Source organism: Ornithorhynchus anatinus, chromosome X3 (genome assembly GCF_004115215.2).
Source record: "Ornithorhynchus anatinus isolate Pmale09 chromosome X3, mOrnAna1.pri.v4, whole genome shotgun sequence".
Taxonomy (NCBI): Eukaryota; Metazoa; Chordata; class Mammalia; order Monotremata; family Ornithorhynchidae; genus Ornithorhynchus; species Ornithorhynchus anatinus.
In genome coordinates, this window is record NC_041751.1 from 17,307,473 (window position 1) to 17,329,738 (window position 22,266).

The 22,266-nt window shown below is 48.1% G+C and overlaps 1 protein-coding gene and 1 non-coding gene across 3 annotated transcripts in view; both read left to right on the forward strand.

Annotated features, from left to right (window-relative positions):
* The window catches only part of LOC100078953 (cadherin-6-like), a 59,703-nt gene that overhangs the window by 9,319 nt on the left and 28,118 nt on the right, over positions 1-22,266 (forward strand). For both annotated transcript variants that reach the window (XM_039910644.1, XM_029053991.2), the window contains exon 2: positions 21,290-21,687. In XM_039910644.1, coding sequence (XP_039766578.1) covers positions 21,442-21,687 — 246 coding nt within the window. In that variant the 5' untranslated portion in view covers positions 21,290-21,441. The remainder of the gene's footprint in view (positions 1-21,289; positions 21,688-22,266) is intronic.
* On the forward strand, positions 3,224-3,361 carry LOC114807718. The gene has a single exon (XR_003755793.1). It is a non-coding gene; the product is annotated as a small nucleolar RNA SNORA7 (small nucleolar RNA).

Below are 22,266 nucleotides of genomic sequence, written 5' to 3' on the forward strand. Positions count from 1 at the left end.
CTAAGCCAACTGCTCCTCGAATCCCGAACTGCTGCCTCTGTAATTGCAATGATCACTTAAGCAGTGGTATTCATTGAGCACTTACTTTGTGCAGAGCACTATACTAAGTGTTTGGGAGAGTACAGTACAACAGAATTATCAGCCTGTCACTTGTTGAGTCAGAAGAGGTTTCTGGGGGATTGGAAGTCTGTCCTAGAGCTGACAGCCAGCTCTCCAGGACAAATAAGGAGGATAAAATGAAAACGACCGACCAACCAATTCTCTAGGTGACCAAAACTTGCTTCGCTAGACCACCAGGCTCGAGAGACGTTTCCATTCCCTATTTTTATACTCAACAGTCTTCAGTGCAACAGAGAGTATGATTTAGAGTCTTTTTTCCATTTCATTTTCTGCAAACTATTTTTACAATTTCAGCCCGGTCAAGCACAACAGTGAATCCTTTAATTTCGGTTGGATAAATTGCAATCCCTTCTGAGGACAATTGTATCGCATGCATTTCCAACCTTCAGCCCATATGGAATTGGGGGCTAATTGAATTAGGTTTAAGCCTATCCTGTTTGGTGGTGGTGGTGATAAATTACTCTAATTATGAATATTCTTTGAAGATAGGGTAGAGAACATTTTCTCGTAGAATCGTGTAATTATCGATGCAGCTACAAAGTGCTTTTACTAGTTGACAAAATAGTCCCTGTTTTCACGCAACATATCCATTTGTCTCTGGGAACAGAGATGGGTCCAAAAATCACTTGGAATGGAGCTGGGATGAAAAAGCCCTCTAGCTCTGGAGAAATGCCTTTTTGAGAATTTCCCAACAGAAGCTACATTTCTCTTCTGCTTTTCTCCCCTTCCTCCAATTTTCAGTATTTCTGCAATATCAAGTTTCAATAATTTCTCCTGAAAGAACTTGCTGTCTCAAAAGTAATTGCTCCACCACTAATAAAGTCAGGATTTCAATGTAACCGAAGCTAGGTAGTATGATCCTTTGGGAGACATCTTGATGCTTGATGTAATGGCTTAAACGGTTTTAAGGAGACCAACCTTCATTCAGCACGGTCCCGATTTGGAAAACTGGGCCGCCCTAAATGAATGTCCAGATCTGGATTAGCGTGGCTGGGGTGTGGCTTCTGTATCTGACATTTGCTTCAATTGCATCGTCAGATTCCGTGACGAGGATTTGGAGGGGGCCAAGGCGCGGGCTCAACTCCATGGGCTTTCCCAGATACAACATCCTACCTCTCTTCTGGAACACTCTCCTCTTCATATCTGACAGACGATCACTATTCCCACCTTCAAAAGCTTATTGCAGGCACACCTCCTCCAAGAGGCCTTCCCTGACTAATCCCTTTTTTCCTCTTCTCCCACTCCCTTCTGTGTCATCCTTGCACTTAGATCTGCTCCCTTTTCTTACCACTCTCTCAGCCCCACAACACTTAGGTACTCAGTGGTGATTTATTTATTTATATTAATGTCTGTCTCCCCCTCTAGACTGTAAGCGCCTTGTGGGCGGGGAAGTTGTCTACCAACTGTTATATTACACTCTCCTAAGCACACAGTACAGTGCCCAGTAAATACATTTAAGTGATCGATTGATTGAACATGAGTTCTGGGATATATCGTGCTTGAAAGGGGCTATCCTGAGGATAGGGGCCAGGAGATGGGTTTCTGCCAAGTCAACAGCTTGTAGAATGACGCGGGGGGGGAGGGGGGGCGGGGGGTCCTATCAAAGACATCCCATTCAGCCTCCACCCACACATCCTGTCTATCATGCTTATTAACCATCCCATGGCAAGGCGGAGTGGCTTTAATGGAAAAAGCACGGGCCTGGGAGTCAGTGGACCTGGGTTCTAATCCTGACTGCCACTTGTCTGCTGTATGACCTTGGACAAGCCACTTCACTTCTCTGGGACTCAGTTTCTTCATCTGCAAAATGAGGATTCAATACCTGTGAGCCCCATTAGAGACAGGGAGTGTGCCCAACCTGATCATTTTGTCTCTACCCAAGAGCTCAGTGCAGGGCTTGGCATATAGCAAGTGCTTAACAAGTACCAAGTATAAATTCTAATCCCAGCTGTACTGCTTGTCTGCTGTGTGAACTGGGGAGAGTCACTTCAATTCTCTGTCTCAGTTAATTTGACTGCAGAATTGAGATTAAGACTGTGTACCCCATGTACTGTGCCCAACTTGATCAGCTTGTATCCACCCCAGCTTTTAGTACAGTGCCTGACACCTAGTAAGCACTTAATGCCATGAAAAAACATGTATTATTAAAAAAAAAAAAGACAGGATCATGGACAAGGTCCCAAAAGACACTTGGTCCCCCAGCATCAGAATAGAAACTGGCACATTTGCTGCCAGGGTGTGTGGGGTGAGTGGATGATACCAGGGTAATAATAATGATGGTGGTACTTGTTAATATTTGTTAAGCATGTCAAGCACTGTTCTAAGCGCTGGGGTAGATACAAGCCAATCAGGTTGGACACAGTCCCTGTCCCACATAGGGCTCATCATCTTAATTCCCATTTGACATATGAGGTAACAATCCCAGAGAAGTGAAGTGACTTCCCCAAGTTCACACAGCAGACAAGTGGCAGAGCTGGGATTAGAATCCAGACAGGTCTTTCTGACTCCCAAGCCCATGCTCTATCCATCCATCCATCCATCAGTTGTATTTATTGGGCACTTACTATGTGCAGAACACTGTACTATGCACTTGAGAGAATACAGCAGAACACATTCCCTGCTCAGAGCTAGTCATTCCCCTGCTCAGTATAGCGGATGCCATCATTCTGTCTCACACGGTGGAAAAAGGGATGTTTTACTCAGCAACAAGCAAATCAATCCAGTCAGTCATATTTATTGAGCGCTTACTATGTGCAGAACACCGTACTAAGCTCTTGGGAGAGGATAATACAACAGAAAGAGCAGACAGGTTACCTGCCCTAATAAGCTGAAGAGGATGCCATCACTCTTCATCTCACAGGATAGGTGTCCATTCAAACACAATCTAAATCCACTGAGAGTCCTAGGGAACAGACTAGAATTGGTTAGTTGAATTGCTCTTTCCCCTTTCCTCCCCTACCCAAATCCTGTCTTCGTTCGTTAGGCCATGATGCTTCCCAGACAGCAAAGATATAGACAGGGTACCTGGACAGCTTCTCTCTGGGGAGAGCTGAAGTAGGTATAATCCTTTCCTGGCTTTTACTGGGTGCCTACTGTGAGGCAGCCCCTCTCAGGATGGCACCTAGAGAGTTTCCAGTTCTCGACCAGTCTCCACTATGGGAGGGGGAGTCAAGCAGAAGCATACCCATTCCATTTCTAGTTTGGCCAGTGGCTAGTGAGTGGAAGGCAATCTGCTATAAGTCAAAACTCGCCTGTGCTGGACAGCGGAGGCATGGGAGGGAGTCAAGAGCAGAGACTCAATTTTACTGCACGGAAAAGGGCAATGGTAAAGCGCTTCCGTAGTTTTCCCAAGAAACCTCTATGGATAAACTACGAGAACGATTGCAGATGGGGCCAGGGCATGCTGGTAGAGAAGTGTCTTGAAGTTGCTATGGGTTGGAGATGACTCGCAGCATAAGACAAGATTGAGGGCAGAGCATTGCACGAAGCCCAAGGGGGAGTTCAACAGAGTCAGCAGACGTGATCCCTGCCCATCTTTCAGAAGTTTCCAACCTCTCAGCCCAGATCCCTGCTCTCGAGGATCTGTCCTGGGATAAGCACCAGCAGAAAGCAACAGAGCTGCCCCTACTCTCCCAGTGGTGAAAAAACCAAGACCCCCCCAGTGGCTCAATCATATTTATTGGGTGCTTTTTTAAAATGGCATTTCTTGAGTATTTATTTATCATTTACTTTGTGCCAAGCACTTAGGAATTTGGGAAAGTACGATAGAATTAGTAGACGCATTCCCTGCCCACAGGGAGCTGAAAGTCTAGAGAAGGAGACGAACATTAACATAAATAATTGTTAGGACCATGCAGAAGGAATTGGGAGAAGGGGAGATGAGGGGTCAGTTAGGGAAGGCCTCTTGGAGAAGATTTACTTTTAATAAGGCTCCAAAGGTGAGGAGAGTAGTTGTCTGTCACATATGGAGGGGAAGAGAGTTCCAGGCCAGAGGGAGGACGTGGGAAAGGGGTTGACAGCAAGTTAGACAAGACCGAGGTACAGCGAGTAGGTTGGTGTTAGAGGAGCGAAGTGCGCAGGCTGGGTTGTTCTTGGAAATCAGAGAATACGATGATGCTGATGACAGTGATGGGAAAGTTCGGGGGAAGGAAAGGTTTGAGTGGGAAGATGAAGAGTTTCTGTTGTGGACCTGTCATGTTAGATATCCAATCAACTTGGCTCAAAATCAAATCCACAAATAGGTTGGTCCAGCACAATAATGTTAAATAATAATGATCACCATGTCTTCATTAAGTGCTTCCTTTGGGCCAAGCCCCATTTTAAGTCGCAGAGCTAGGTACAGGAGAATTTCAGTCAGTCGTATTTATTGAGATTTTACTGAGTGCAGAGAATTAGATCACACACAGTCTGAGACTGTTTGTTATATTGTACTCTCCCCAGAACTTAGTATAGTGCTCCGTACACGGTAAGTGCTCAATAAATACGATTGAATGAATAAATGAATGAGTGAATGAAAGTGATCTTATCTCCATTTCGCAGAGCCAGAAACTGAGTCCTAGAGAGGTTAAGTGACTGGTTCCAAAGTCACACAGAGAGCTGGAGTCAGAGACGGGACACAACTCCCCATCCCAGGATCTTCCCACTAGGCCAAATTGTCTACACATCCCCCCAGAATGAAATGACTGCCCAGTGATGATGATGATGGTATTTGTTAAGGGCTTACCATGTGCCAAGCACTCTTCTAAGCGCTGGGGTAGATACAAGGTAATCAGTTTGTCCCACATGGGGCTCACAGTCTTAATCCTCATTTTCAGATGAGGTAACTGAGGCACAGAGAAGTTAAGTGGCTTACCCAAGGTCACACAGCAGACAAATGGAGGAGTCTGGATTCGAACCCACAACCTCTGACTCCCAAGCCCGTGCTCTTCCCCCTAAGCCATGCTGCTTTTCTAATGCTCCAATGCTCACAACACCTGAGAGACTTATTTTCTGGCTCCCAGGCTCTCCCTCTTGTCCCAGTCAGGACCGCCAGAGTGTGCATTTCCCGGCCACCTGGAATATTTCCACTCCTGGATGCATAGTCTTATCCCGGGGAAACAGTTGGGGAGGTCTTCCATAGGATCACCTTAGGGGCTCGCTCCCTCCCGGAAAAGATGTCCTCACATCAGGAAAACTCCATCTTGGTGGCTTCCTGAATCTCCGTCTCTCCATATTAATGCTTAACCATTGTTCTCTGTAGTGTGGTGGCTACTTGGTCATTTTAAACATGCCAGACTTTGACATGAAAAGCTTGGTCTTCCTGAACTCCAGGACCTAAACAGAGCTGTATACTGCCATTTGTTTCCTCGGTGCCTCAGCTTTGGCGATTTAATTAGAAATGGCTAATTGGGCTTCACGTCTTAAGGCAGGGAGAAAGGAGTCTCAAGCAGTATTACACGCCAATAAATATTTCACTTTATGCTAATGCCTGCACTCCTGGCTAAATTGTTTGAAGTTCTCGGAAAGCTTTCTGGGCCCAATTAAGGCTGGGGTGGTGTGGGGGGGGGGGGGGGGCAGTGGGGGGGGGGAGCCAAACGCTGCAGGAATGGCTGGAAAATGGTGAGGGACTATGAGTTGGAGGCCCACTTGGTCTTTGGATTGGTTCCTCCTGCAGATCCTTCCTGGGGCACCTGACTTTGGGCATGATGGATGGCAAGGGCCTGAACATTACAGGAGAGAGCCTGGGGCACTCCCTGGTGGCTCTGGACTTGAGGATAGGCTGTGCTCTGGACCTGCAGAGTGCTGCCATGGACACCGACACTGGGGGGGGGGGGGGGGAGAGGGGGCTGGGGAGGGTGTCCCGCCGGCCAGCAAAAATGACTCCACACTGCAGGTGAAATGTAGACAGGGAATTGGAGGCCTGGAAGCAGTTCTCCAGGGGGAGGATGCTTCAGCAGACAAATCCAACACCTTGCCAAGGGCTTTGGCTCTTCTCTTGCTCACCAGCACACTGGGGGAAGCTTACAATGAACTGCATCCTACTTACCAGACCAACTTTCCTTCTGATGGTCTCTGGGGGATTGGGGGGGTGGGGAGAGAGAAGGGAGAGAAGAGATGGCAAGAAAGGAGAGGGGGGAGAGAAAGGAGGGGGGAGAGAAAGGAGAGGGGGGAGAGAAAAGGAGAGGGGGAGAGAAAGGAGAGGGGGGAGAGAAAGGAGAGGGGGGAGAGAAAGGAGGGGGGGAGAGAAAGGAGAGGGGGGAGAGAAAGGAGAGGGGGAGAGAAAGGAGAGGGGGAGAGAAAGGAGAGGGGGGAGAGAAAGGAGAGGGGGAGAGAAAAGAGAGGGGGAGAGAAAAGGGGGGAGAAAAAATGGGGGGGAGAGAAAGGAGAGGAGGGGGAGGAAGAGAAGCGGGAGGGAAAGGAGGGGGGAGGGAAAGGAGAGGGGGAGGGAAAGGAGAGGGGGAGGAAAGGAGAGGGGGAGGGGAAGGAGAGGGGGGAGGGAAAGGAGAGGGGGAGGAAAGGAGAGGGGAGGGAAAGGAGAGGGGGAGGGAAAGGAGAGGGGAGAAAGGGGGGAGAGGAAAGTGGGAAAGCGGGAGAGGAGGGAAAGCGGGGAGAGGAGAGGAGGGAGAGAGGAGATTGTAAACTCCTTCAGAGTAACTCTATACAATTCTCCCAAGTGCTCAGTAAATACCACTGATTGATAGAAGAGCATAGGAGAGATAGAAGGGACCGTGGAAAGTTGCAGTTGGTATTTGTCGCTGTTGGGACCTCAGAGATATACTACTCCGGGACCACCGCTGCTCCCATTTTTCCCACTGCCATCTAATAATAATAATAATGTTGGCATTTGTTAAGCGCTTACTATGTGCAGAGCACTGTTCTAAGCGCTGGGGTAGATACAGGGTGATCAGATTGTCCCACCTGGGGCTCACAGTTTTAATCCCCTTTTTACAGATGAGGGAACTGAGGCTTAGAGAAGTTAAGTGACTTGCCCACAGTCACACAGCTGACAAGTGGCGGAGCCGGGATTCGAACCCCTAACCTCTGACTTCCAAGCCCGGGGTCTTTCCACTGAGCCACGCTGCTTCAGTCTCAGGGGTGTGCTGCTGAGCCCGAAGGAATCGAGCGAGAGGCTGTGGATGACTCCATGCAAACTAATGCCACTAACTGCAGACACGACTCAAACTTGGATCCTGCTGCCAGTACGGTAGACCTTGTCTTTGGAACCACCGATGTCTGGTCAAACAAATCAATCCATCAGTGGTGCTCATTGAGTGTTTTCTATGTGAAGAACATTGTACTAAGTGCTTGGGAGAGCATTTATTATACAATAGAGTTGATAGACCCATTCCCTGCCCACAGTGAGCTTAGAGGGGGAGACAGACATTAATATAAATAAATTATGGCTATGTACTTAAGTGCTGTGGGGATGAGGGAGGGATGAAGCAAGAGTGCAAACCAAGTGCAAGAGCAACACAGAAGGGAGTGGGAGAAGAGGAAACGAGGGCTTAGTTGGGGAAGGCCTCTTGGAGGAAATATGCAATGACCGACTGCACCGACTGCAATGACACCTTCAAACTTCCACCTTCAGCTACTGCCATTTCAGACCATTTCAGTATTTCTAGGTGTAATTAAAGAGTCTTTACTACCTTCCCTCAAGAATAATAATTTGAAAATGTCTTAATCGATCGATCGATGGTATTTATTGAGCACTTAGTGTGTGGCTTCGAAAGGGATTAAGCTTTGGGCTATTTGGAAGGATGGCTTACGGTGTTTTAGAAATCCAAAGTTGTATTGGTAGAAGGATTTGGCACTTTTGTTCACTTTTCGCCACAGCACAGTCTCTGACTCAAGGTGCTGTGACCATCCCTTTTCAATCCTTGGGAAGCAGAAAGACAGAGCAATGGGATCATCTAATTTTACGCCCCTGGATAAAACAAGCAGGGGGAATCAATCAATCAGTGATATTTATTGAATACTCAACTGTATACAGTACAATCATTTATTGAGTGCTTACTGTGTGCCAAGCACTGTAGTAAGCACTTGGGAGTGTACAGTGCAACAGAGTTGTTATATACATTCCCTGTCCAAGCGGGACCTAGGGGAAACAGCAGAGGCCTGAGAGTCAGAGGATCTGTGATCACAGCTCTGCCACCTTTCTGCTGTGTGATCTTGGACAAGTCATTTAACTTTTCTGTGCCCCAGTTCTCTCATCTGTAAAATGGAGATTGAGACCGTGAGCCCCACGTGGGACATGAGCCGTGTCCAACTTGATTAGCTTAGTACTAACTGATTAGATTAGCACGACCCCAGTGGTTAGTACAGTGCCTGGCACGTAGTAAGCACTTAAATACCATTAAGAGAAAAGAAATTCCAAGAATATTAGCCCTATAGATTGCAAGTTCATTGTGGGCAGTGAATGTGTCCAACTATTTATATTGTATGCTCCCAAGGGCTTAGTACAGTGTTCTGCACACAGTAAGGGCTCAAAAGTTGCCACCGATGGATCGAGTATGAAATCTATCTCCTCCTCCCCAGTCCCACGATGGCAAGGAACTCTGTGCCACGCTCACACTCGTCCCCAACGGCCCCTCTCCCGCCCGTTTTTTCCCACAGTAATCCAGTTGAAGACCTCGTTGTTATCTTGGCTAAAAGGGCATCGGACCAACATGGCTATTAGACCTCGGAGCTCAACACGGGACTGTGTCCTCCTTCACAACCTTTGGAAGTCACAGAGTAGCAGTGCAGGCAGGGGCCATTACACGAGCTAAACATTGAGTCAGAGCTCTAAGGAGAACAAGCCATCTGTAGCCCACAAATGTAAAAGAGAGCTGGGTCTCTTCCCAAATTTGAACTAAAAATACTCTCGGATGTTTGTCTAGGATGTTGGGCATTTCCTGAATACTTACAATGATAAATACATGGTCAGGAGCTACCCTGTGAAGCAGAGTGGCCTTGCAGAAAGAGCACGGCCCTGGGAGTCAGAGGACCTGGGTTCTAATCCTGGCTCTGCCGCCTGTCAGCTGCGTGACCTTGGGCAAGTCGTTTCTCTTAATCTGGGCTTCAGTTCCTTCATCTGCAAATGGAGATTCCATACCTGTTCTCCCTCCTACCTGGACTATGAGCCCCCCGTGGGACCTGATTGTCTTGTATCTACCGCTACATTTAGTACAGTGCTTGATGCGTAGTAAAGCACTTAAATACCACAATAATTACTATTTGACTTTTACTGCTTTTTCTACCGCTACCACTCCAATTAGCTATAAGAGCAACTAGTTCATCAATCAGTAGTATTCCCTGAACACTGTACTAAGCACTTGGGAGACTTCAAAAGTAACAGTGCCGAGAGGTGACGTCCTTTCAAAGTTTGGTAGAGGAGAAAGAATATCAAGATTTCTGAATGACTTGAGTGATAAAATCCTGAATAATAGTAAAAGGAGCCCAGCGGTGTAATGCATTTTGAGAAATGAGACAAAAGACGAGCAGCTCTTGATTGCAGGACCAAAGAAAATGGTCACTTTCCTCCACGTTCTATTCTAGATCTATAAACCACCGAAATGGAAACATTATAATTTATTCAATCATATTCACTGAGCGCTTGCTGTGTGCAGAGCACTGTACTAAGCACTTAGGAGAGTACAATACGACAATAGACATTTCCTGCCCACAGTGAGCTCACAGTCTAGAGAAGCTTACAGTCCACATCAGGGTGTTAAATTTGGGTCACAGCTAGCAAAGCAGAAAACAGGGCAACTAGTTGGATTAGTGGAAAGGATGGGGTACCAAAGGGTGGACGCGGGGAAGACGGAGAAACTTCTCTGACCTTGCAGGTCCCAATGAAGACAGTTAATGCCAATCCATCACGGTCCAGGGATCAACGTTCATTTGGAGAAGTTCTCCGGATGGAACCCCACCCTTACAGACCACTAGTCCTCTGCGGTCCAATCTGGCCCAGCCCTGCCGACTGGCAGGCAGGAGGCAGGCAGAGACCCCAGACGGCTGTCCCACTGGTAGGGTGGAGACAGGAAGAATTCCCCTAGTATGCGGATTCCAAAAGCAACGGCCACCCACCGTCTGCTCTAGGGGCCTGGAGTTACGTGTTGCTCAGGGGGACTTGAGAAATGGCCAACCATATACGTATATCTATATACCCCAGTGCTTAGAACAGTGCCTGGCACAGAGTAAGCACTTAAATACTATCGTCATCATATTCATTGAGCACTTACTGTGTTCAGAGCACTCTACTATGCTTGGGAGAGTACAGTATAACAATATAACAGACACATTCCCTGCTCGCAATGAATTTACAGTCTAGAGAGGGAGACAGGTATTAATGTAAATAAATGTGGGGCTGGCGGCAGGGTGGGGGGAGGGATGAATATAGGGAGCAAGTCAGGGCAATGCAAAAAGGAGTGGGAGAAGAGGAAAGGACAGCTTAGTCAGGGAAGGCCTCTTGGAGGAGATGTGCCTTCAGTAAGGCTTTAAAGGTGGGATTAGTAATTGTCTGTCAGATATGAGGAAGGGTGTTCCAGGACAAATGGGCACCCCAGCGTCTACTGCAGCCAGGGACTGATGAGTCTCTATAGAGAACCTCACTTCATGGCAAGCTTCTTTAAGCTATCAAATCGTCATTATTGATGGAAGGTATTAAAAACTCATTAATTACATACTAAAATTACTGTTAGTTTGTATCATATGATCAGAGAAGTAGCTTGGCCCAGTGGATAGAGCATGGGCCTGGAGGTCGGAAAGACTTGGGATCCAATTCCAGCTCCACCCCTTTCTGCTGTGTGACCATGGGAAAGTTGCTTAACTTCTCTGTACCTCAGTTACCTCATCTCTAAAGTGGGGATTAAGACAGAGTCCCATGTGGAACACGGATTGGGTCCAACCTGGTTATCTTGTATCTACCCCAACATGTATAACTGTATCTGGCACATACTAAGCACTTAAATACCATAAAAAAAAAAATGGCAGTTACTGAAGGTGGAAGTTTGAAGCTGATAATGCAGTTGTTGAGAGTGCATCTCTGAGGGTGAGTGTCTCAGAGAGATTTTCTTGCACTTTGAACCCTTGAAAACGCAGCCATACCAGGACTGTACTAAATACTCAGGGAGATATATGATCATCAGGCCAGATGGGGCTCCTGTAAGAGAGGGAGCACAGGTATTGAATCCCCATTTGACAGTTGAAGAAACTGAGCCACCAGAGAAATGAAGTGCCTTGCCCGAGGTCACACAGCAGGCAAGGGGCAGAGCCGAGTTTGGCCCTCTGACTCCCAGGCCCGTGCTCTTTCAACTAGACCACGCTGCTTCCCTGGGTTGGGATAGAGTGCTTTTTAAGGATGATGAGATCAAGCGTGTGTCCACACTGGAGTGTGACTGAAGTAGCAGGTCAGCAGAGGAGAGGGTGAAAGGGAATGTGGTTGGTCAGAGGTCAGTGTGGAGGCTGAAGTCCCCAAGATTCCAAGTGGGAGAAGGGAGCAAGATTAGAGACGTGAGAAAAATATCAAAATCAGCACAAAATGCAAAGGTATGTGACCTCGGGTAAGTGCTCTAGACTGTAAACTTGTTGTGGGAAGGAATGTGTCTGTTATATTATACTCTGCCAAGGACTTAGTACAGTGCTCTGCGCACAGTAAGCGCTCAATAAATATGATTGACAACAACTTTGTGCCTTAGTTACCACATCTGTAAATTGGGGATTAAGACTGTGAGCCCCATGTGGGACAGGGACTGTGTCTAACTACTCCAACACTTAGTAGAGTGCCTGGCATGTAATAAGCATTTACAAATACCAAAAAAGTAGGACAGTAGATAACAGCAACTAGCAGTTGTAGAGGGTGGTAGAAGCCGATGAGATGGGGCCAATTCAGTGGAAAAGGAGAGAGATGGAAGGGGCATGGACTTATCGGGATTTGGAAGGAGCGTGGCCATATAGAAAGAACATGAACTGGGAGTCTGAGGACCTGGGTTCTAAACCCTGCTCCGCCACTTGTCTGCTGTGTGACTTCGGGGCAAGTCACTTCACTTCTCTGTGACTCAGTTCCCTCAACTGCACCTGTACCTGTTCTCCCTCCTACTTAGACTGTAACCCCCACTTGGGATCTGATGATCTTGTATCCACCCCAGTGCTCAGTACAGAGGCTTGGCGTGGAATAAGTGCTTAACAAATACCACAATTATTATTATCACTCTGATCCAGACTTACTGCAGGTATCATTTTTGTAGAAAAACCAGAATGTCCTCCCTGCTCGGGGACAGCAGGGAAAGAGGGATGAGAGGTTAAAGTGCCCGAGAATTCTGTGATATCTACCACAAATCCCAGCATGTTGTGAGGTTCGATCTAATTTGGGTGGCAAAAACCGCAGCAGCTCCCGAGGCCTAAATCAGTGGCCCCGGACAAAGTTTGGCAGCGTGATACAGTCACTTGGGCCATCAGTGGGTCTTGTGCATTACAAAGCTGTGTGTGCCCTTCCGCTCAGCTATTCCCTGACCCACTGCTCTCCATACCCCAGCGGAAACCCGACAGGCAGGAACGAAAGAGTGCAAATGGCCTTGTCCCAGCCTCTGGCACCAGAATCAACTCCTCCACACTGATTCCCTGAGCCTGAAGCCTCAGCAGCGAGGTTCGTCTGCCTTTCCTGACAGGAGTCACCATCAGCCGGGAGGGCCCCAAATTGGGACATTTCCATTTTTTCTAAAAATCATCCCCACAATCCAGAAAGTATCATCGACCAAACTGGGGTTCCTCTGGAGTATCCTACAGCTCTCCCCTGATGTCCAAGATGGCCTTTGACCATCAACGGGCAATTTCTTCCTGGTTAGAACTCCCGCCCCATAAACCAAAATGAATAGATGCCCTAGCATCCCCACTGACAACGCCTCGCTAGAAAAACCAGATATTATTCGAGACCATTGGTGGTTGTTTGTTTTCCTGTCTCCTGGAAAGAATTCTTTCTTATCGCCTACCCGGCAATTCATTTTAAAGAACAAATTTTCCTGGGGATCTCCAGAGCATAAATTTCCCGAGCACAAGGCCCGCCAGTGCTTACAAATTTCTCATTAGATTGTCTTTCCCGACTCCTGAGAGCTTGGATTTTTTTATGTTTCCTTGTTGTTTTTAATTTGTATCCCCAATTGCCACCACGTCCTCCTTCCCTCTCTTCCTGCCTCTCGGTTCAGTATGAAAAGGACTTAAAATATGGAAACCGGCTGAATTATGTTTTCCCCGGAGCCTGAACGGCAATAGAATGCTTCGTTTCCTCTGATTTTTGCTTTTGAATGAAAGTGACGTCCAGGGTTTCACAGTTGGGAAATTAATGGACACCCAGGAAATAGCCCGTTCAGTTTTCTTCGACACTGAGGGCAGTTCTTACCATAAAAGGAGACTCTCACACTCTTCCGCCTCATTTCAGCTGAACCTGCCTCACCCTGACCCTCTCTTCCATACCCAGGACAGCGCGTCTGGGACCCGGCAAAATCAGGCCTGAGCAAAGAATCGTTTCTATACTTGGCCGCCGGATCTCAGCATAATAATTAATAGTTGTTGAAGAGCGAGAGTCAGTGTAAAGTATCTTGCTTTTGTAACTATTTGTGCCGCTCAGAGAAGAAAGGTTTTGTGAGAGATGGGAGCTGAAGCCAAAGAAAAACTGTAGAAGTGCATGATGTTTCACCAGGGCTTACTGCATTATGGATAAAGGCCCCAAAGACCATCTTTTAATCAATGGCATTTAATGAGCGTTCACTACATGCAGAGCACTGTACTAAGCACTTGGGAGAGTACAAAATAGCAGACTTTCATTCATTGAAAACAATAAACAAATCTTCTAGGGGAAGAATGTGGCATTGGTATTACAACAGAAACCCAGAACGTTTGGAGGGCGAGTTAGGGTGTGCCTCCAAACAGTGGTTTTTATAGAGCACTTGCTGTGTGCAGAATACTGTACTAAGTGCCACAGACTTGCCAACAGAGAATTAGAGGAGAGAAAGTTGAGGCAAGTTGACAACGTGTTCCAGGAGTTTGAAGAAGAATGGTAAGAGGGAGCTGGGGCGATAACTGGAGGGAGTTGTGGGGTCAAGGGAGGGTTTTTTTTTTTTAGGCTGGAGGAGACATGAGCATGTTGGAAAGCAAACAGTTGAAGTTGGCAGTCAGGAAGGGAAAAAGGAGGGGGTCCGGTGCTTAGAAGAGTCCAGTAGAGTTAGGAAGACACAATCCATTGGGGGATTTTACCTCAAAAGCAGTTGTGGCCTTCCAGAGTATCTAGCACAGTGCTCGGTGTAGTGTAGGCTCTTAAACGATGCTGCTAATTTAAAAAAAAAATCTGGAGAAAGTCAGAGAGACTGCTAGCTCCTTGTGGGCAGGGAATGTGTATACTTACTCTCTTTTAATGTGTTCTCCCAAGAACTTAGTACAGTGCTCTGCACACAGTAAAGAGAAGCAGCATGGTCTAGTGGACAGAGCACAGGCCTGGGAGGGAGAGGACTTGGGTTCTAATCCCAGCTCTGCCACCTGTGTGTTATATGACCTTGGGCAAATCACTTCACTTCTCTGAGCCTCAGTTGCCTCATCTGTAAAATGGGGATTAAGACTGTAAGCTCCATGTGGGACAGGGACTGTATCCAACCTGATTATCTTCTATCTACCCCGGTGTTTAGTGTAATACCAGGCACACAGTAAGTGCTTAATAAATATCATTTAAAAAGCTAAATAAATATGATTGATTGAATGCTTGGCACAACTTTCCTTCCCAGTGTGGGGAACGAACAATTTGATTATTTCTACTAGTCAGTCTTTGGTCAATCAGTTCTATCAGATATCCCCGTGTTTGGTACCTGCAGAGAGGTTGTGAAGTGACTTGCCCAAGGTCACACGGCAGCAGACAAGTGACTGAGGAGGAATTAGAACCCAGGTCCTCCGACACCCAGGCCTGTGCTCTGTCCACTTTGCCACACCGTTTCTCACTTGGGATCACCCAACCAGCTTCTGGAAGGGTAACATTTTCTGTCTCTCTTCTTGTTCAGCATTTCGCAGACCATAACTGACCCTATCTGTGTTTCCTTCATCAATGCCTGGGACATAATTTCAAGCCCACCTGAATGCTGGAGAAATAGCGGCATCTGCTGAGAAAAATGACAGCAGCTGGCCTGTGAAGAAATCACCTTCTTTTTAATGATTTCTGTGATTCATTTGCAAAGAAAAAGGCCTGGGAAGAAAACCCCAGTATGTGTGACATATTTAAGCAAAGCAATTAGGAATCAGTCTTTGCTCAACAAAACTTTGAACCTCCCCTGGAACCTGTGAGTGAAGGAGGTGGCAGACAGATGGCTTGATACAGGGAGTCGGAGGACCTGGGCTCTGCCACTGTACTGCTGTGTATCTTAGGGAAAGTCGCTTACCTTCTCTGGGACTCGGACTCCTCTTTGGTGAAAGAGGCTAAGAGCCCTGTCCGTCCCTACCACTTAGGGGTGGTCTGAGGAGTTGAGACCAGGAATGTCAAAAGGGCTTTGGATAAAAAAATCCATTTCTAGGTCTCCATTGAAATCCCCAATTAAAACCAAAGGTTTCATCCCCTGCCCCTAGAGTAGCTGAAAGGGATGATGATAGCCCAAAGATAAAATGCTTTCAAAGATTCCTTCTATTCACACGAAGATGATTGACCTGGTCCACTGCAAACATTTTTGCAAGATTAGAGAACTGACATTCAGCCAAAGCTGATTAAAATGTTACTGCTGTCCTTCCAATGTCTCTTAATTGCTCTGCTGTCTTATGGAAAAAGATTTGCAATTGAGATTTGTAGTCTTTTTGTAATTTGGTTTTTTTTGTTTTTTGTATTTTTATTTTTTTTTTTACCATGTGAGGGAGAAAAGATTTGTTTTTTCCACTAGGGACATGAGCTCTTTCCAGGAGTAGCCATTCATTCATTTAGTTATATTTTACTAGGTGCCTCCTAGGCACACAGCACTGCGTCGGGCATCTTTTGGGCACACAATGCTGGGCCTGACCAGGCATCCTCAGGGGACTGAGCCCTGGACCAGGACTTGGTTAGCCATTCCTCTCCACATCAAGCTAAAACTTCTGACATGGGTTTTCCATGGTTTTCAGGCCCCAGTCAGCTCTCACCCTCCTACCTAGCCACAAGCATTCAACCCTGTCCGCCGGCTACCTCCCAAACTAAACTACTGTCCTGCCTCCAACCTTTTGCTGGGCCCTCCCTACTGCCTGCAACTCCCTCTTTTCTCCTCACCAATGGACCACCCAGCCTTTTTCAAAGCCCTTCTGAAGTGACTTTCTCTCCAGGAGACCATCTCCGACCTGTTTCTACTCAACTGTCCACCTCCGCATTAAACAGAAACTCCTTAGCAACGGCTTTAAAGCACACAATCACCTTGCCCGCTCCCACCCGACCTTGCTGCTCTCCTACTACAACCCAGCCCTCACACTTGGCTCCTCTAATGCCAACCTATTGACTGTACCTCAATCTCATCTATCTCGCACCAACCTCTCGCCCACGTCCTGCCTCTGGCCTGGTATATATACCCTCCCTCTTCAAATCCGACAGGTACTCTCCCCCCCTTCAAAGCCATATTGAAGTCACACCTCCTCCAAGAGGCCTTCCTTGACTAAGTCCTCATTTCCTCTTCTCCCTTCTGCGTTGCCTTTACACTTGCATTTGCTCCCTTTTTTCACCCCTCTTTCAGCCCCACAGCACTTATGTACATATCTGTAATTCATTTATATTAATATCTATCTCCCCCTCTAGACTGTAAGCTTATTGTGGGCAGGGAGCATGTCTACCAACTCTGTTATACTGTACTCTCCCAAGCGCTTAGAACAGCTCTGCACACAGAGAGGGCTCAAAAAAATGTGATTGATTAGCCCACCTTATACCCCCCCATACTGCCACTGCAGCCTTCCCTAACCACCTCAATTGTTTCATTCATTCAATCGTATTTATTGAGCGCTTACTGTGTGCAGAGCACTGTACTAAGCTTTTAGAAAGTACAATTCAGCGACAAAGAGAGACAATCCCTACTTAAATAGTCCTTTCTATGTGTGTCTCCACTGCTAGACATTAAGCACCTTGAGTCAGTCAATCCATCTATCAATGGTATGTACTGAGCACTTACTGATGGCAGTCCACTATACTAAGCACTTTGGAGAGTACATTCCAGTAGATAGAAGCAGCGTAGCCAAGTGGAAAGAGCACAGCCCTGGGAGTCAGAGGACCTAGGTTCTAATCCCAGCTCCAATTGCTTGATATGTGACCTTGGGCAGATCACTCAATTTTTCTGTGCCTGTTACTTCATCTGTAAAATTGGGATTAATCAATCAACTGTATTGATTGAGCATTTACTGTGCACAGATCACTGGACTAAATGCTTTGAAGAGAACAATATAACAGAGTTGGTAGACTCTGTTATAGGGACAGTCTAGTGACAGACTGTGTCCAACCTGATTATCATATATCTACTCCAGTGCCTAGAACATAGTACATGCTTGATACCATAAAAGAAATAGATTTGGTAGACAGATCCCCTCTCTCAAGGAGCTTACAATCTAGTTGGGTAGGCAGACGTTCAAGTCAAGCTTATGAACATAAGTGCTGTGGAACTGAGGCGGGAGAGAATTGAAGTGCTTAAGGGGTATAGACCCAAGTGCTTAGCGATGCAGAAGGGAGAGCAAAAAGTTGGGAATTGCGGGTTAAGGTCTCTTGGGGGTTTGAAGGTGGGGAGAGGGGTGGTCTGTCAGATGTGAAGGGGGAGGGAGCTCCAGGCTAGAGGGAGGAATTGGGCAAGGGGATGGCAGCAAAATAGATGAGCTCGAGGTACAGAGAGTAAGTTGGTACTAGAGAAGCTAAGAGTGCAGACTGAGTTGTAGTAGGAGGTAAGATAGGGTTGGGGAGAGTTGATGGAGTGCTTTAAAGCCAATGGTAAGGGTTTTCTGTTTGATGTGGAAGTGGATGGCTGCCCACTGGAGGTTCTTGAGGAATGGGGAAATATGGACCGAAGGGTTTTTTAAAAAATATGATCTGGGCAGCAGAATAAAGTATGGCCTGGAGTGGGGGAGAGACGAAAGGCAGGGAGGTCAGCAGGGAGGCTGATGAAGCTGTCGAGGCAAGATATGATAAGTACTTGGAACAGCGGGGAAACAGTTTGGATAGAGAGGAAAGAGTGGATTTTAGAGGAGTCTTTGGTGACAGACTGATTGTGTGGATTGAATGAGAGAGACCACTCAGGGATACTGCTTAAGGTACGGTTTATGAGACAGGGAGAATGGTGATGTCTACAGTGATGGAAAAGTCAGGGAGGGACAAGGTTTGGGAGGGAAGAGGAGTACTGTTTTAGACATATTTACTTGGAGGTGACAGCAAGACATCCAAGTAAAGATGTCCTGAAGGCAGGAGGAAATGCAAGACTGCAGAAGGGAGAGGTCAGGGCTGGTTAGGTCAGTTTGGGAATCATCCATGTAGGGATGGCAGTTGATGCCATGGGAGCGAATGCATTCTCCAGAGGAAATGGGTGTAGATGAAGGGCTGGCTTAATATCCACTAATTCTATTGTTTGCTCCCAAGGTCTGAGTGCAGCACCCTGCACGCAGCAGGTGATCAATAAATGCTATCCAAAAGGTCTGCTGGGCTCCCCAGTACTAGACAAAACTTAGAGAGAGGCAGCAAGGTCTAGTGGAAAGAGCACGGGGTTGGAAGTCAGGAGACTGAGTCCCAGTCCACTACCGGCCTGCTGTGAGATCTTAGAGAAGTCACTTAACCTCTCTGAGCCCATTTCCCGCTCCGTAAAATGGGGATGATCCCCTCTCTCTAGACCTCTTAAGCTGTAAGCCCCATGGGGCGTGGGGACTGTGTCTGACCTGTCTGGTATCTGTCCAGTGCTTAGGAAACTACTTCTTACTTGCTTTAAGATCTGTCTCCCCCGCCGTCTAGCCTGTAAGCCCATTGTGGGCAGGGATTGTCTCTATTGCTGTACTGTACTTTCCTAAGCGCTCAATAAATACAATTGAATGAATGAATAAATGGAAAGCATCCCAGAAAAATCGACTTCACTTTAAACTGGGCTTTGAGCTTCGGCCTCTTTGTTAGTCCAGAGAGCCCCTTCCTGGTCCAACTGGCTGCATGGGGATCCAGCCTTCACCACGGGACTCTGCTCCACAGTACTAGTGAATGGCAAATGCAGGGCAGTGCCACATCCATTCCAGATGTAGGCTAGTGGTCACAAAGGGGCATGGGAACCAACTGAGGAGCAGCTGGCTGGTCACCCCTCTCTCTGGGAGCTCTCAGAACTGGCCCGCAGGGCCGTGCTCTGCAGCACTCTCTCACCTCCCCTAAACGTCTGCCCGCCCCTCTCAGTCCCACAGGGCGCTGTGTCCAGCTGGAGCCGCACCAGTGGGCTGGCATCCCCCGGTCCTGCCGCCGACCTCTAGCCTAAATACAAAGCAGACTCGTGTCTGGGCAATATTAATAATAGCAATAACCATAAGAATTATACTAATGGCATTTGTCAACTGTTTACTATGTACTAAGCACTGGGGTAGATATCAGACACTCTGATCAGACACAGTCCCTTCCCCATATGGGAGAGAGAGAACAGGCATTGAATCCCCATTCTGGGAAGCAGGGCAGCTTAGTGGATAATGCATGGACTGCATTCTAATCCCAGCTTCACCACTTGCCTACCTTGGGCAAGCCACTTGATTTCTCTGTGCCTCAGTTCTTTCAACTGCAAATATGGAGATTCATTACCTGCCTATCAATCAATAGTATTTATAAAGCACTCACTATGTGCAGAACATTGTATTAAGAACTTGGGAGAGTTCAACAGAATTCACTATGTTCCCTAAATCTCATTATCAATAGTATTTAGACTGTGAGCCCCGTGTGAGACAGGGCCTGATTGACCTGTATCTACCCCGCACTTAAAACAGCACTGAAGACATAGCAAACACTTAAATACCATGAAAAAGTTGCACAGATGAGGAAACAGAGGCCCAGAGAAGTAAAGTGGCTTACCCAAGGTCACAAGTAGACCTCTGATTCCCAGGCTGGTGTTCTTTCTACACTTCCCATGCTGTCTAATCCCACTGGGCAGTTGGAAGTCTTCAGGGATTTTTCAGGTCTGCTCCATTTCGGGCCCCCAGACAAGGATGGGGGCGGATGGGGGAGGGGGGGGTCTGCCACACGGAACAGGGCCTGGTGGAGCGGTTGGGGAGAGGTGGGAGAGGTATATTTGGGCGTGGCTCTATACGGCCCGGTCTGGGATACTGTTGGTATTTGTTAAGCGCTTACTATGTGCAGAGCACTGTTCTAAGCGCTGGGGGTGATACAGAGTAATCAGGTTGTCCCCCGTGAGGCTCACAGTTAATCCCCATTTTACAGATGAGGTAACTGAGGCACAGAGAAGTGAAGCGACTTGCCCAAGGTCTCACAGCTGACAAGTGGCAGAGCCGGAAGTCGAACTCATGACCTCTGACTCCGAAGCCCGGGCTCTTTCCACTGAGCCACGGGATATGGTGTGTTCTCCGGATTGCAGGAGTAGACATCAGAGTTGGTGGAGAAACAGCACAGCTGAAAAGCACTGGGACTCAGGGAAATGAGAATGGTGTTAAAAGAGGGGTCAGGGCACGGATGCCACGTTCCACCAGGACGCCAATGCCGCCAGCCCAGGCTCACGTGGCACTGAGGGGTGTGAAGCGGGCTGGAGAAAACACTGGGCCCTAGTAACAAAGATTCTAGACTGAATCAAATTATAGCTTGCCCTCCCACCAAGGGGCTCGAGGCAGGCCGTCCGAACTTTTCCCCCAACCCGATTCACTGGTGCCGTGAGACCTCCAAGGAGCTACCCCCAGTAGCACTCAGCCCGCAGGCATCTTGGAGCCTGGGCCCTGTCCCGGCCTGGCGGAGATAGCGTCGGGGATCAGGTGGGAGCGAGGCCCTCCCTCCTTCCCCACATGCCCCAGGCCTGCCCTTTAGGGGCCAGAGGGAAAGCGAGGCAGGGAGCAAGTTTCTCCGCGGGCCCCTTTCCCACAGCGAGCTTGTTGGGTCCTTCCGGCCAGGCCACGGGGATTGCAACCGATGAGGCTCGTTGCCTCCGTGCTTTCTGTTCCGCGTCTGCAGTTTCTCTGCTGTAACACTGAATTTTAAGTACCTCAAAAATGCTTGATGTGTGATTCCTCTTCCCAGAACTCTCCTCGGAGCCCAGGGCAGAGGACGTGAGGTGGAGGGAGGATGAGGCCGGCGAGGCGGCGCTGAGACCCAGCCCGGGAGGAGGAGGAGGACGACGACAACGAAGAGGAGGACGAGGGAGGACTAGGCGGGCGGCAGCAGCCCTGCTCATGCCTGCCAGGATGAGAGCGCACCACTGCCTCTGGCTGCTCTTCTGGTTAGGCCAGCCCCACCCCAGCACGTCCAGCCCCCTGCCTCGAAGGATCAGCAGCCTGGAAGAGCAGGGGCCAGTGCCCGCGGGCAGCCTCAACAGCCATGGCGGCCAGGGACTCAGCCGCTCACGGAGAAGTTGGATGTGGAATCAGTTTTTCCTCCTGGAGGAGTACACAGGATCTGATTACCAGTACGTCGGCAAGGTAGGACGGCGGCGGGGTGGCGAGGGGGCCCGGGACAGAGATGGTCATTCTTTTTTAAAACCGGGGCCGGTGGATTCAAACTTCTTCCCCACCACATGCCGCTGCTCTGTCTGCACAGAGCACTAGCATGTACTGAGCTCCCCCGGGTGCCAGGCACTGTCCCAAACGCCTGGGAAGAACAAGGCAGAGCAGTGACACATTGCCCACCTACGAGAAGCTTCAACTCTTTGTACGCCCCTACCTGTAAATTATCCTGGGCTCTGCCTCCCCCACCCACTAGGTTGTCAGCTCCTTGGGGGACAAAGTCATGGCTACTGTACTTTCCCAAGTGCTTAGCTTAGTGCACCCAATAAATGCTATTGATTGATTCCACTCTAATGGGGGAGACAAATGCAATTAATTAATTGGTGCCATTAAGTCAATCAGTGGCATTTATTGAGCACTTACTGTGTGCTGAGCACTGTAATAAATGTTCTTCCCCTTGACAGATGTTCTTCCCCTTGACGCTGTTTAGTGCCATTGTTCTTGTCTGTCCGTCTCCCCCGATTAGACCGTAAGCCCGTCAAACGGCAGGGACTG